Source organism: Astatotilapia calliptera, chromosome 3, assembly GCF_964374335.1.
Source record: "Astatotilapia calliptera chromosome 3, fAstCal68.1, whole genome shotgun sequence".
In the NCBI taxonomy this organism is placed as follows: domain Eukaryota; kingdom Metazoa; phylum Chordata; class Actinopteri; order Cichliformes; family Cichlidae; genus Astatotilapia; species Astatotilapia calliptera.
The window spans coordinates 55,955,300-55,970,573 of NC_137424.1; the positions used below are offsets into that span (position 1 = coordinate 55,955,300).

Here is a 15,274-nt window from a genome sequence, read left to right on the forward strand (position 1 = left end):
TATTATTATTATTATTATTATTATTATTATTATTATTATATTAGTTATATATTATTATAGTTTAATAGTCCGCGTTATTTTCAAATCTTTATAGAAAGGACAAACAACAGCCACGTTTTTGTCTTCTCACGGAAGCTGAAGAAGAAATACAGATCACATGACTGGAACAAAGTTTAAACTGTTTGTGTGTAAAATTGAGTAATAGTGTCTCTATTACGGATGAATCTCAAATTCACTATGAACACACACAATAATTTAAATTGAATTTTTTTAGGCTCATTTGTTGTTTTCTGTGTTTTCCATAATCTGAAACAAGATTGAGTCTTGTTCCAGATTTGTTTTCATTCTGCACTGAAACAGAATAAGTTTTTATCCAATAAACAGGTGCCCATTCTTCAAAGCAAACACCTGTTTATACCTATTTGACAGAGTTATACAGTTATGAATGTGTCTTTTTCAGTGGCTGTCTGTTTTTTTACAACAGATTATTCATTGCATTATTACTCAGAGCTGAGGTGTTGCGTACAGTGGCAATTTTCATTAATCATTTCTAAATCCAAACATATAACTACAAAAAACCCTTTCCAACTTTGTTAGAAATACAAAATGTGATTGTTTGTCAAACAGTTCAAAGTGTGCCTTACCAATTTTACTGGGTGATAGTAGAACTTCAATGATGCGACTGACAATTTTTATTTTACAGTTTTGACACAATCAGCTTTTTAGAATAGAATAGAATAGAATAGAATAGAGACTGTATTGTAATTCAGAACACACACCAGTTAGTTGTCATCAGAACGGAATTTCAGTGCATTTACTTGCCATCAGACTGCACGGTATAAATAAAAATAAATACAAATATAAAGGTAGTAGAAAAAAAAGAATCTAGGATATGTACACGTAAGAACATAGGAGACAATTTCTGTATAGACTATTGTTGGTGGAAACGATTGTACAGATTATTCAATGCTTTTTAATGTTTGGCTTCTTTGTGAGGTTGGGATTATCAGCTGTGTTGTGCAGAAGTCGGCTTTATTTGACAACTGTTAGAAACCATATAATTGTAAGAACCAATCACCTAAGTAAAGATAAACAGCAGTCCATCATTATTTTAAGAATAGTCAGTTCAGAAAACTGCTAAAACTTTGAATGTGTCCCTATGTACAGTTGCAAAAAGCATCAAGCACTATGATGAAACTGGCTCACATGAGGACCGCCCCAGGAAAGGAAGACCAAGAGTCACCTCTGCTGCTGAGGATAAATTCATCTGAGTCACCAGCCTCAGAAATCACCTCAGCCTCAGAGGTTAACAGTACCTCAGATTAGAGCCCAGATAAATGCCACACAGAGTTTCAGTAGCAGACACATCTCTACATCAGCTGTCCAGAGGAGACTGAGTGATTCAGGCCTTTATGGTCAAATAGCTGCTAAGAAACCACTATTAGGCAAAGCAACAAGCAAAAGAGATTTGTTTGTACCAAGAAACACAAGGGATAAAGATCAGACCCACAAGAAATAAAGATCAGACCAGTGGAAATCTGTGCTTTGGTCTGATGAGTCCATGTTTGAGATCTTTGGCTCCACCCGCCGTGTCTTTGTGAAACAAAGAAAAGATGAACAGATCTCTACAAGCATGGTTCTCACTGTGAAGCATGGGGCAGCTTGGAGGGGTAACTGTTGTTTGTAAACTCAGACCTAAATTTAACTTTTGAATCATATTCAAATTTGATTTTTTTTTTTTATCATATCAACAGCTGTAATGCAGACTTACATGAAGATGTTCTCTTGTTGTCTAACGTAATCTGGACTAAAATCCAGGAGGTAAACAGACAGAAGATGTTTTGTTGTTTTATTTAATTGAAAACCAAATGAAAAGATGACATATTTAATCAACGTGCAGGGTACTCCCATTAAATGGGAGCTCCCTTTGGTAGTTGCACAGCATTAGACTACAGTGAGAGAGACTGTTGTCTGTTTATTTATGTAATTCCAGAATATCATAGTTGTGAAACACAAATGTAGCAGGTGTCAATATATCATAAAATATAAGATAACTAAAGAACAGGACCTTTAATATAAAATAACTAAAGGACAGGACCATTAATATATTCTGCTAATATCCCAGCTGTAATTGGGACACCTTAAACCAGCAGTGAAAGGAAGTGTCACTGCTTCCTTCCGCCCTCGTGCTTTGAAGCTCGTGATTATTGAAAGTTGTGAATCAGAAAGAAGACATACAAGAAGGCGTATGAAACAAGAGGGAGGGGGGCACAAAACACATCAATCCACAAGTGTGCCTAATGATATGATCCCTTTGTGTTCGAATCCACACGAGGGGATTTATGAAGTTCAAATTATTAATGCTGTTTTTTTATGTCTGTTTTAGAGTTCTAGAGGATGCTAAAGACTGTGTGACCTGCAGAGAGTGACAAACAAAATAACTTTTTTTGATAAATGTTGTTGTTTTGCTTAGTTGTCCTCTCGAAGATAATAGTTGTGAGAACAGTTGCCAGAGTCAGTGGAAGAGCTGATTTTTATTGAAAGCTGTAGACTGTGCCTGAAAACGTACAAACACTGACTGTGAGTGTCTCGTTTTTTATCTGAGTGAAGCTCAAATGTGGAGTGGTTTCTGAAATCTATTCTTATGTTGCTGAGAGTTTTGTTACGTTAATATATTAATAAAGTTGTGAAATATTATCATAGCATTTTAACTAACTAATCTTCTACACGCTGTAAACATGATAATAGTTATAAATGCTTTTAAAACAATGTGGTTTAACCAACATCAGGGTTTTCCCTTTAGTTTATCTGATGAAGTGGCGCCATCGTGTGACGTAAACATTTCTTTTTTCTGCAGGCTGAAGAACAACAACACACATTCATCAAGAATCTAATATCGTATCACACTATATCACTGTCATCAGGTGGAGAAAATGCAAAGAAAACTTAGCCTGTGTTTTACCTGATGGGTACAATGTTACTGTTGAGAAGTTGCTGCTGCTCCTGCTGCTGATGGTGCTGGGGGGAAGGGCTGTGTTGATCTGAGGCTGTAGACTGTAAAAGGTCCATAGGAGTGATGGGAGCTGATTAAACAAGTGTTATGAGATAACAATAAAATGCAAAGATTGGTGACAGTGTTTATAAGGCAGCAGATTAAAAAAGAAACTGTGGGAAATAAACTAGGTTCTGCCTGTGAATCACTCTTTACGTCTCCATCTGCTCAGGGCCGCGGTTACCATAGCTACTGTGGAAGGTACAGTGAATTAAACAGCTGGCACTGCGATGACTTACTGGCGATATGATTGCTTATGTTTTTCATTACAAAAGAATTGTCTGATGTGGCTGTGTCCTCGGAAATCTGGATATACACCCCGAGGTGAATACATATAAAAAAATTGGATGGTGTAATCATTTCTGGAGGCTGGAGTTTTCAGTATACACAAACAACAAGCTGCTTCAGACACTGATCCTCCCGGTGGAAATGCACCTTCTCTTTCATCCTTGTATAAAACAGACTTTTAATGTTAGTTTAAATTCAAAATACACGGTTAAAAATATATATGAACACTAGATAATAAAGCAGGAGTGGGGAACTCCAGGCCTCGTGAGCCGGTGACCTGCAGGTTTTAGATGTGTCCTTGATCCAACACAGCTGATTTAAATGGCTAAATTACAACTTCAACATGTCTTGAAGTTCTCCAGAGGCCTGGTAATGAAGTAATCATTTGATTCAGGTGTGTTGACCCAGGGTGAGATCTGAAACCTGCAGGACATCGGCTCTCGAGGCCTGGAGAGGCCAACTCCTGTAATTAAAAAAAGTGAATGGTTCAGTCTCATGTGTTCTCTAGTAAGACATTAAATTTCACTAAAACTATGCAGTTATGAAACGTAACTTTAATCTGAGCCAAATCGATTTGCTTAGTTGTAAATAAAAGAGTGCAGTAAACGTGACCTGACAGACAGAAGCTAATTATGCCCTACGGAGCCCCCCAGGGGACATGGGAGAAAAAAAAATTACGGAGGAAAAAAAAAAAATTAGGGAGGAAAAAAAAAATTAAGACGGACTTTTGCGAGATCTCGCAATAAGTATTGCGAGCGCTCGCAAAAGTATTGCGAGATCTCGCAAAAGTTTTAGCCGCATTCTTCGGAGGCCGCCAGCTCGAAGCCGACCGGGAGGTCGAGGCACGATGTGCCGGGAAAGCGGTGTTCCTCCCGGCTGTAGTAGGTCTCGACTTCCCGTTAGCTTCGAGCTAGTGGCCGTCAGCTCGAAGCCGACCGGGAGGTCGAGGCACGATGTGCCGGGAAAGCGGTGTTCCTCCCGGCTGTAGTAGGTCTCGACCTCCCGTTAGCTTCGAGCTAGTGGGTGTCAGATCTCCAAAAACGTCGGAACTCTTTTGCAAATATGTGATGTCTTGTAAACTGAGCAGGTATCTGACGTTTACACAACTACATTCACGCCTCAAAATATCTTAAAAGTGTATTTTGTGACCCAGAAGGAGTAATATTACAACTAAGTAGCTGCCGCCATTGTTGGAGTTTTGCGAGATCTCGCAATACTTTTGCGAGCGCTCGCAATACTTTTGCGAGATCTCGCAAAAGTCCGTCTTAATTTTTTTTTTCCTCCCTAATTTTTTTTTTTCCTCCCTAATTTTTTTTTCTCCCATGTCCCCTGGGGGGCTCCGTAATGCCCAGTGTTTAACCTCCACTGAGAATAAAAACTCAGCAAGGTTTTAAAGCTGTGTGCTGGTGAGCAGTAAACTGTGATTATCACCAGGTTAAATGGACACAGAGACACGAAACCAGGTGGAATTGTAATTAAAATGATTTCATTGTTGGCTGAAGATAATACGGATACTAACACATCCATATCTGCCACACAGAGCTCTACATGTACTGCTCATTTAGAACAAATGACTGTCTCAGCAAACGAGGACACAATCACACAGCCCACTGTCTTTGTTAGATGCGCGCCTGTTTCAGCACAGTTCACAAACTCCCTCGAACACAACGTCCGGCCCACTGTGCGGCTCCACCAATGAGATCCGAGGGCCCGCGCAGTGGTATTAGCATACAGCCTGTATAAAAAGCACTGCTCTCAGTCACGGAGCTCATTCGTTACTTCAAAGTATCGAAGAGAGAAAATACCTGAACCCGCCAAGTCCGCTCCCAAGAAGGGCTCCAAGAAAGCTGTGACCAAGACCGCCGGCAAGGGCGGCAAGAAGAAGAGAAAGACCAGGAAGGAGAGCTACGCCATCTACGTGTACAAGGTGCTGAAGCAGGTCCACCCCGACACCGGGATCTCCTCCAAGGCCATGAGCATCATGAACTCGTTTGTCAACGACATCTTCCTTACTTTTTAGACTGTAGAAAGAAACTCACTAAAAATCCAGCATTGATATGACTTTGCCACTCGCGCCTTTTTATTGCACAGTCTTGTGTCTGTATCGTTTTTGGTTGTCTGTCTTTGTTTTGTTGCAGGGTTGTTTTTTGTTTTTTTTGTTGTTGTTTTTTTTCCCACACATGCACATTTGTGGTCATGTGTCTGTTATATGGAGCACCATGGTCTTTGGAGGAATGCTGTCTCGCTTCACTGTGTACTGTAGCACTGCACATGGTTGAAATGACAAACCCACTTGCTCACTAACCTTACAAACAAAACTAGACTAACTACTTTGATACATAAAGGGCTGATTTGTTGGACTATCAACGGGCAAAAATTGGCAACTACATGCCAAAATCTAAACTAAGAGAAATTCGTATTAGTTTGTTTTTTGTAATCCCCCCTTGGCAACCTTGGATGGATGACACCTTTAGCATTTGCCTTTACTGCCTATGCCACAGGCCCTGCTGTGTCCTTCACATCCAGCTTTTCTAGCTATAACCAAAGAGGAATTTCCATCAAAGCTGTCTTCAATCTAACTCCTAATTTGATGGCTCCATAGCCACCTTTTTTATCTGCCTTTATATAATGCAACTATTGTAGTAAGTGCTGTGCATAAGATGGAGGAGTTGTACAGGATGTCGGTAGGAATGATTTCCTGTGGTGTTCAGAGGTGAATTTTGGTTCTCAGTCTCTCACTCCTGTGACTGGTCAGCATTTTACTTATCTTGGACAGAAAATTGTGGTTACACATTTTTCAGTAGGTGGAAGAATCACAGAATCCTCCAGAAAGAAGAGCAGAGATATACTGGGCATAACTAAAGACACTAGATTAAACTGAGGTTGCTATCCAGGACATGAGATGAGCTTTATTAGTCCCACAGCTGGGAAATTCACCAACATGGGCAGAGCAGGATAAAATAAACAATTACAACAATATTACTATGAATAAAATGATTAAATATGTTTGACTAGTAGAGTCAACAAGACGAGGTTTAACTGGGAGATAAGCTGGATGTGTTTAGCAGGTATTGAGTATTACACATTGAGATACGCAGTGATCAGTTTGTGGATGTGTGTAGTCACGTGTTCGTTCACTGCTGTTGTTTATTGTAGAGTCAGTAACTGTAGAAGGAAACTGAGTCAATGCAGACTAAGAGATCAGAGCCAAAGTGTGGAAGCGAGCTGCTGTAAGGTCACTAATGAAGCTTCTGATGTACAACAATGTGAGTGAAACTGTGCTTTGGTTAGAAGCGAGCAGCTGTCACACAAGTCTCGCTGCTCCGTGGGCCTCCAGCAGCATCGGTGTGTTTGCTGGGAGCTCGCAGCGTCACTTTGTCCCAAAGCTGCGCTCACCAGATGCTGCTTTTAACTCTGAGTGTGTGAACAAACATGTGTATCAGCTGGAAAAGGCTTTTTACGGAGCTCTGCTGCGGCTCCACCGGTTTTAGCAGAGAGAAGAGTCCCAAGAAGCCGCCGAGCAGCGCTGAGCTCCGCACCGAGTCACTGAGCTTTGGGAGCTCCACGAACCGAGAGCAGAGAGCACGAGAGTCCGACACGAGGCGACACAAGCCCACTGTGGACGGCTCCACTGTCGACCTGCAGTGCTGCTCACACACTCACTTTAAGCTCTTTGATCCCGAGACACGAAACACAAAATGAAGCATTGCGAGGCACGCGCGAGAGCTGCGCGCGCTGCCTTCACTCTCAACGGTTCTCATGATGCGTTTAAGTGCAGCGTGGCGCTTCCGACTTGCCATCGCTGTACCGTGAATCTCGATCAGACGCGAAAGAGGAAAATGTCCGAGGAAGCTCCCGCACCTGCTGCCGTCCCAAGGCGGCCAACAGGAAGAAGACAACGACTTCCAAGCCCAAGAAGGCCGGCCCCAGCGTGGGCGAGCTGATTGTGAAAGCCGTGGCCGCTTCCAAGGAGCGCAGCGGCGTGTCCGCAGCCGCACTCAAGAAGGCTCTGGCTGCCGGAGGCTACGATGTGGACAAGAACAAGGCCCGCGTTAAAACCGCCATCAACGAGTGTGATCGTGTGTACACAGCATCTCTTTATGTTTGTCTCCACGTTGGTTGAGTGTGGAATAAGTGCATATGAGAGCATGAGGGTGGGAATGGATGTTTGTATCTGTGTGTGCCTGTATGTCTGTGTCTATATGTCAGGTTGGGTATCAGACGCCACCTCTCTGGGGACATCTCAGGCCCTCCAAGGTTTGGAGGCCTATCTCCCCCTACCACCACTTCCCCTGCCAGTGGCGGACTCCCTCAGACATCGGTGCGTTGGTGGTTCTTTGTGTCTGGGGGTGGGCGTCCAGGTACACACCGGCTCACTCCTTGGCGGCCGCTTATCGGGGCCTGGAGCCTGGGGCTCGCTCGGGCCACTTCGGAGGTGGGGTGCCCCCGACCTCTCGGCCTGGGGCTCGGTCACTCAGGCACAGCTGGCTGCCGGCGGAGCTCACGAGCGCGTCACTGCAACCCCCCCTGGCTTCTGCTCCGCGGCTGCTGAGTGAGCCCTCATCTGGGACTCTCCTCAGCTCTTACTGGGACAGTGGCGCGGCTGCCCCTCTGTGGGTCTTCCTTGGTCTCTTGTGTTCTGGGGGCCTCTGGATGTCTGGAGTTTTGATCTCCTCCATACCTGCTTCATGCCCTGGAGGACGGGGCTGTGGCCCCCCCACACCCTCTAGCAGATCATTACATGAAGGAACCTTTTAAAAACAAGCGCGTCCATGCTCACAGGTGTACACACGGGTGATCACACCCACAAACTACACCCTTTTTGGCTCCTACCTCAAAGCACACTGTGTTCTGTTGATCTTATGTGCTGCACAATAATGTTTAACATTTAGTATTTACTGTCATATTCCCATATATCATTGTGATGTTGTTTATTCTATTACTCTTGTTTTCTTCTGCTTGTTTTCTTTTTTCTTTCTCAGCAGGTGATCCAGGTGATCGATATATGCATTTTTTTTCTGCTCATTCTGTTGGTTTTTGTTTTTTGCCCTTCTCCCCCGTCCCTCTTCTCAGCTGTTTCTCTTTCCCTCTTTCTTTCTCCCCTTCTTTCCCCCAGTCAAGTCTGTCCCGTATTCAGCAAGTGAAAATAAAATAAACAATAAAAGGTGAATCAAATGGACCATTACGGCAAGGCTGGGATGGTCAATTTGGTAAAGTAAATCCGTTGGGCATCTTTCTTTGCCTTTAGACAACAATTCTGATGGCAAAAGAGTCAAACGGGACAGGCAAAAAAAAAAAAAAAAGACCGCCATCAAGAGCCTGGTGGCGAAGGGCACTGTGGTGCAGACCAAGGGCACCGGGGCCTCCGGATCCTTCAAGATGAACAAGAAGGTTACTGAGAGCAAAGCCAAGAAGCCCGCAAAGAAAGCCGCTCCTAAAGCCAAGAAACCGGCAGCAGCCGCTAAGAAGTCGCCCAAGAAGACCAAGAAGCGGCGGCCAAGAAAGCGCCCAAAAGCCCCAAGAAGGCGGCAAAGAGCCCCAAGAAGGTGCTCAAGAAGGCTCCTGCACCAAAGAAATCCCCCGCCAAGAAGGCCGCCAAGCCCAAAGTCAAGAAGGCGGCCACAGCAGCCAAGAAGAAGTGAGCTGACACCGCTCTCACACTCAACAACGGCTCTTCTCAGAGCCACCACAGCAACACACAAGAGCTCCTTCCTCTCACTCACTCACCACTCTGTCATTCACAATAATGTCCATGTTATTAAAACACGGTTTTTTTTTCTCCATTGTCCTCATTACAATTACAACTTGGATTACTATCATGGTGCACATTAGTGCTGTTTAAGCAAGTCTACAACTCCAGAGGAATACAAATATTAACGACTTAATATTTATAATCACACCTTCGTAATACAAGTCATAAACTGTTAAAAGTTAGCAACTACATTTTAAAATATTCTATTAAACAACACATAATACATTCATAGATGCATGTTATTATTCACGTATGAAATACTGAGTTCTATTTTTTAAAAGCCTACACTGGCTGTTGTACTGGAAGTACACTGTATATTTTAATGATACCTAGCTAATATAATCCACTTGAAATGCTCTAATCTACAACCTTACCTGACTAAATCTAGTCCAGTTGAATTGATACTGTGTGATTTCAAGGACACATTTTACTCCAAGCTGAGCCCGTACTGCTATTTATTTTACCATGGAGCTCTGTAGCGTGAAGGATGAGGGGAATTAAATTATTTCAAAATAGTCTTGAGGTTTACTTCTTGACCTCACCGATTCTTTGGATATCCCAGCTGAAGAAGAGTCCGGGGCTGCCCTGTGTCCCCCTCCACAACAGTTTTCCACTAATTCTATTGTTCAGTCTGGGGGGGCTGTCCTCTAACCAGACTAGTAACTGTGGCTTCTTGTTCTTGGCTGAGGCAGCTTTCACTCACTTTATAACAGGCAGACCCTCACTGTCAATGCATTTTTCACACTATACAGTTACACACCAAAGTTTATAGCTGAACCAACTGATTTGGCACGTCAGAGGTCAGCAACTTAATGTCATTCTTGGGAGCTTTAAGGTCGCATGAAATGCTTTGAGAACACAAATCCACTATTGTCCTTAAAACAGGGGTTGACAAAGACATTCTAACAAAAGCCACACTTAGGAATCATTTCCTGTTCTTCTGATCACCAGCTGCCCCCTATTATCCAAGCAAACTCTATTGTAATAGTTTTATTCTACTCACAATAGACACAAAAACCTAAGCGTAGATGTAAGTGACTTTGCAAAATGTCCCAAATTCAGCAGCAGTGCTGAACACGTCGCAAACAGCTGCACATTTTCCTCCCTCTGTACCAAACAAGTCCACCTGTCCCTCTCCACCTGTTTGGTGTTATGATTTCCTGTTGCGTTTGTGGTCTTGCCACATCATGAACTGCGTGTTGTCTGTTTCCATGAGCTTAGAAACTGTTTTAATTATAAAGCGAGTGAACCATGATGAGTGTCCACAGTCAGTTATGAAGCTAATAATTAGTGACATCCAATTTACTCTTAATTAGTAAGATGAGCAATGAGGTTGAACACGACCCCTAACCACAACGCAGGAGGCAGAGCTTTTTGCTTTAGTTTTATATCAAGACCTAAAGTTAGTTTTATTCACAAAAGAATAGACTAAACACACAGAGCTTTGGAGTTAATGAAAGTAGTTTTTCTTTGAAAGTGGATTTCAGTCCCTGATTATGTAAGATGACATGAATGAACGTACATTTCAAAGTAAATCAAGATGCATAATCTACATTTCCCAGTACACAACTTGTTACAAACACCATACCAGCAAGAAGGATGTTTGCTCAGAGAGAAGTGTGTGGCTCTTAAAAGAGCCTTTGTTTTTGGTGAAGCCGAGCGCTTTGCGTTTACTTGGCCTTGGCGGGCTTTTCGGTCTTCTTGGGCAGCAGCACAGCCTGGATGTTGGGCAGCACTCCCCCCAGGAGCTTGTTGAGCTCCTCGTCGTTGCACACAGCCAGCTGCAAGTGACGTGGGATGATACGAGTCTTCTTGTCGCGGGCTGTGTTGCCTGCCAGCTCCAGGATCTCAGCGGTCAGGTACTTGAGCACAGCTGCCAGGTAAACAGGGGCACCGGCTCCCACACGCTCAGCATAGTTGCCTTTGCGCAGCAGTCTGTGGACACGACCCACGGGGAACTGAAGCCCGGCACGGGAAGAGCGGGTCTTGGCCTTAGCTCTGCCTGACGTTCATGCCTCCAAAGATGACTCATCTGGTTTCTGAAGATACTCTTTGACAAGACTGACAATTGTCGATACTTCTGCCATGGCACCTTTACCTTCATCTCCACACACTAGCTTTTTGGCAACGCAGGGGATTTCCACATATCCAAACTCTTTCAGTCTGGATACCTGCTGGGCTGTAATAGGATGCAGCCACATAGCTGTGTTCATTGCAGGGCAGAAGAGAAGAGGACGACTGGTATCCCAGGCTCTTACCACACACGTCAGCAGATTATCACAAATACCACTAGCAATCTTTCCAAGACTGTTGGCATCAAGAGGGGCAATGACAAGTAGATCTGCCCAACGCCTTAGCTCAATGTGTAGCACAGGGTCAGATCTCTGTTTCCACAGCTCCCATTCATCCTCGTCACTGTAGATTTTGACTGACACCTCAGCAGAATTATAGAAGTGCTTGGCATGCTCTGTAGTGACTACTCGTACATCCACCCCAGAGAGTTCAAGAAGCTGGGAGACCAAAAGAGGCAGTTTCAAGGCTGCAACACTCCCTGTCACTCCAACAAGGACATTAAATGTCCCGGAAGTTTTCAACAAATCAGTTTTTAAACTTGACATGTGGTCGTCTTGCTGCCTGTCAGCAAAAAGAGTCTTGCCGCGCCCACTCATTTTGACAGGTTCTTTTCTTCGTAGTATCGAGACTGAGAGAAAATGTGGCCCGATCAGCTCAAAGCCTCGCTTATATTTCCGCAGAGCGCGGGCGGATTCGTCACGCACCAATCGCAGAGAGGCTTGCGGCAGCGCGCAACATCAATGCACTTTTCTCCAATGAGCAGCACACACCGAGACGGGGCGATGCTCCACGTGGAGCCCGTCACCAATCACGAGCCGGAGCGGCACCGCGTCACAGCCAGTCACACACTTTAAGAGCAGCGAGTCTCCTCTGTTCGCTACATTTTATGCTCGTATCACAAGAAAAGAATAGTGAGGAAGAATGGCACGAACCAAGCAGACCGCTCGCAAGTCTACTGGCGGCAAAGCCCCCAGGAAGCAGCTGGCTACCAAGGCCGCTCGTAAGAGCGCCCCGGCCACCGGAGGCGTCAAGAAGCCCCACCGTTATAGGCCTGGTACCGTGGCTCTGCGTGAGATCCGCCGTTACCAGAAATCCACCGAGCTGCTGATCCGCAAGTTGCCCTTCCAGCGCCTGGTCCGCGAGATCGCTCAGGATTTCAAGACCGACCTGCGCTTCCAGAGCTCTGTTGTTATGGCTCTGCAGGAGGCCAGCGAGGCTTACCTGGTCGGACTCTTCGAGGACACAAACCTGTGCGCCATCCACGCCAAAAGGGTCACCATCATGCCCAAAGACATCCAGCTGGCTCGCCGCATCCGCGGAGAGAGAGCTTAAGCTGCACGCTCTCCTACCAACAACTGCTCTTTTCCGAGTCACCTCACTCACACCAAGAGCTCGCTCCAGTAGTAGCAGTAGTATCTCGTACTCACACTTCAATCTTCATGCTCTTTTTATTCTGGAAACGACAGTCGGCATGAACATGGAATTCACTAACTTCCGTAAAAAAAAAAAAAGAAAGTAGTTTTGTAAGCATGAATTGTTATGCTAAATGGCTCCCTCCTTTAATTATTCACATATTATTTTCCAACGCTCATCACATTTCAGTTCTTTGTACTAGACAATATGATAGACAAAGTGCTCCAGCGTAGACTCCTATTGTTTAAATATGCTATAAAATACTATAAACTATAGACATGACAGTAAGGCAAACATGTTAATATTAGTTTGCAGAGGCTGTTAAAATGTTATCTAACGTTAACATGTTGGTGACACAATTTCATCCTAATGGTACTGACCTATTCATAGGATTCATTTGAGACATATCAAGATCTTCACGAATTGACAGAAGCACTGAAGCAGCTACCCATTTTATTCTTGTCATCTATGTCCTATTGTCACGTGACAGAAGAACCAAAACAGTGTCCTATAACTGAAGTAATGTTGTTAAGTCCTTAAAGTCATATAATTTTATTGTCATAACTGTATTTCAAGCTTTTTTTTTATTTTTGTATGATACCTGATTTATATGGAATATGGCTGAAGTAAACTAAAGTCTGAAATTCTTAGTTGGTCATTTGTTCAATAGTAATTTAGAAGAAGAAGAAGAAGAAAACTTTATTTGTCAATTTCTTCAAATGTACTTGCCATACAAAGTAATTGAAATTACATTTCACACTGTCCCATTGACAACAATAAAGTGCAGATGCACAACAAAAACAGCCCTAACAATAAGGTAATATTAAATAGGTAACAGGATAGAAGCGCCATTCGTCACAGGGAGGCGCCCGAGCGAGATGAGCCATACCACGCCTCTCATGCTTTCGGATAATAATTTGTCTTGTATATATATATATATATATATATTTTTTTTTTTTGCCTGTCCCGTTTGGCTCTTTTGCCATCAGAATTGTTGTCTAAAGGCAAAGAAAGATGCCCAACGGATTTACTTTACCAAATTGACCATCCCAGCCTTGCCGTAATGGTCCATTTGATTCACCTTTTATTGTTTATTTTATTTTCACTTGCTGAATACGAGACAGACTTGACTGGGGGAAAGAAGGGGAGAAAGAAAGAAGGAAAGAGAAACAGCTGAGAAGAGGGACGGGGGAGAAGGGCAAAAAACAAAAACCAACAGAATGAGCAGAAAAAAAAGAAATAAATAAAAAATGCATATATCAATCACCTGGATCACCTGCTGAGAAAGAAAAAAGAAAGCAAGCAGAAGAGAACAAGAGTAATAGAATAAACAACATCACAATGATATATGGGAATATGACAGTAAATACTAAATATTAGTTTCTAAAATTGACGGCGTCTTCATTAATCCCATGCAAACGTACACCTATCTGGAACAAGCCTGTCTTGTATATTTTTAACTATTAAAAGATTTTCATCTTGATTTGCATATTTATATTGAATTACACCTTCATTTTTGGTTTCATTAATTTTTTTATAGATATTTTTCGTATTATCTTGGAGAATATCCATCCATTCGCTTCCGCTTGTCCTTTTCAGGGTCGCGGGGGGCGCTGGAACCTATCCCAGCTGTCATAGGGCGAGAGGCGGGGTACACCCTGGACAGGTCGCCAGTCTGTCGCAGGGCCAACACACAGGGACTAGGGTCTCATCTTCATCACAGTCGGTCATAGGACATTTCATGGTGGTAACAAAACAACTCCACTTCACCACCGCCCTCACAGGGAGGCGCCCGAGCGAGATGAGCCATACCACGTCTCTCATGCTTTCGGGTAATAGTTTGTCTTGTATATTTTTAACTATTAATAGATTTTCATCTTGATTTGCATACTTATATTGAATTACACCTTCATTTTGTATTCCATTAATTTTTTTGTAGATATTTTTCGTATTATCTTGGAGAATATTTAAACCATAATGTTCCCATTGACTTAATAAATCACCAAACATAAGTCTGTGGTATGGAACGCCCGCTCTGGCCCTGCCTCTTTTCTTTTGCCACAATTGCTCTTTCCCTCGAACCCACGGGGCACCCCGAGAAATTGCGCTTTGAGTAATTTTTATAAAAGGAATTCGCAAAACAATCTCTAAGTCTGGGGCTCCCAAACCCCCGTGTTTCCTAGTCTTGTACATAAATTTTCTCTTAGTCACTTCTCGATTGGATCCCCAGATAAATTTAATGCACATCTTACTTATTTTCATTACAGTTGTTCTCGGAGGAGGAAAAATTGCGGCAAGGAAAAGAAGTTTCGAAATTATGTGTGTTTTTACAATATTAATACGCGTTTTATAATTTGTATCTTTGTTCTCCCATTTCATAATTTCCATTTTAATTTCATTTTCTTTCTTATTCCAATTTAGTAAACTAGAGTCAGTATTATCAATCCATATACCCAAAATTTTAATCTCCCTACAAAGAGAGATCATCATTTTAGTTTGTCTGGTCGGATGTCCAAGCCACACCCCTTCAGTTTTTTCTTGGTTAAGCTTGGCACCTGATGCCTGTTCGTAGTGGTGTAGTATCTCCATAACTGAAGACAGTTCGTTTTGATTTCTAATTATCACCGACACATCATCTGCATATGCCAAAGCTGCGATTTTAAGGGATTTATCTAGGACGTATCCCTTGATCCGTT

At 43.1% G+C, this 15,274-nt stretch overlaps 2 protein-coding genes, 1 long non-coding RNA gene and 2 pseudogenes across 4 annotated transcripts; 3 read left to right on the forward strand and 2 right to left on the reverse strand.

Moving 5' to 3' along the window:
* The first annotated feature begins 4,034 nt into the window (after positions 1 to 4,034).
* On the forward strand, positions 4,035 to 6,845 carry LOC145425540 (uncharacterized). The gene is made up of 2 exons (XR_013906258.1): positions 4,035 to 4,176; positions 4,283 to 6,845. It is a non-coding gene; the product is annotated as an uncharacterized LOC145425540 (long non-coding RNA).
* A 257-nt stretch (positions 6,846 to 7,102) lies between these two features.
* Positions 7,103 to 9,044, forward strand: LOC113018248 (uncharacterized; annotated as a pseudogene).
* Positions 9,045 to 10,712: 1,668 nt separating this feature from the next.
* LOC113018233 (histone H2A-like) lies at positions 10,713 to 11,092 on the reverse strand (the record flags this gene model as incomplete). Its single annotated transcript, XM_026161300.2, has 1 exon — positions 10,713 to 11,092. A coding segment is annotated over one exon (330 nt), but the record flags the coding sequence as incomplete, so codon positions are not given.
* On the reverse strand, positions 10,713 to 11,798 carry LOC113018208 (phosphopantothenoylcysteine decarboxylase pseudogene; annotated as a pseudogene). Its single transcript, XR_013906217.1, has one exon. The product of XR_013906217.1 is annotated as a phosphopantothenoylcysteine decarboxylase pseudogene (transcript).
* Positions 11,799 to 12,050: 252 nt separating this feature from the next.
* Positions 12,051 to 13,388, forward strand: LOC113018221 (histone H3). Its single transcript, XM_080298618.1, has one exon. It carries the CDS (start codon positions 12,087 to 12,089, stop codon positions 12,495 to 12,497), a length of 411 nt encoding a protein of 136 aa, XP_080154744.1. The 5' UTR covers positions 12,051 to 12,086; the 3' UTR covers positions 12,498 to 13,388.
* Positions 13,389 to 15,274: the final 1,886 nt, after the last annotated feature.

Excerpts from the sequence above, each read along its gene's own strand:
- LOC113018221 (XM_080298618.1), top strand. The coding sequence starts at position 12,087 with ATGGCACGAACCAAGCAGACCGCTCGCAAGTCTACTGGCGGCAAAGCC.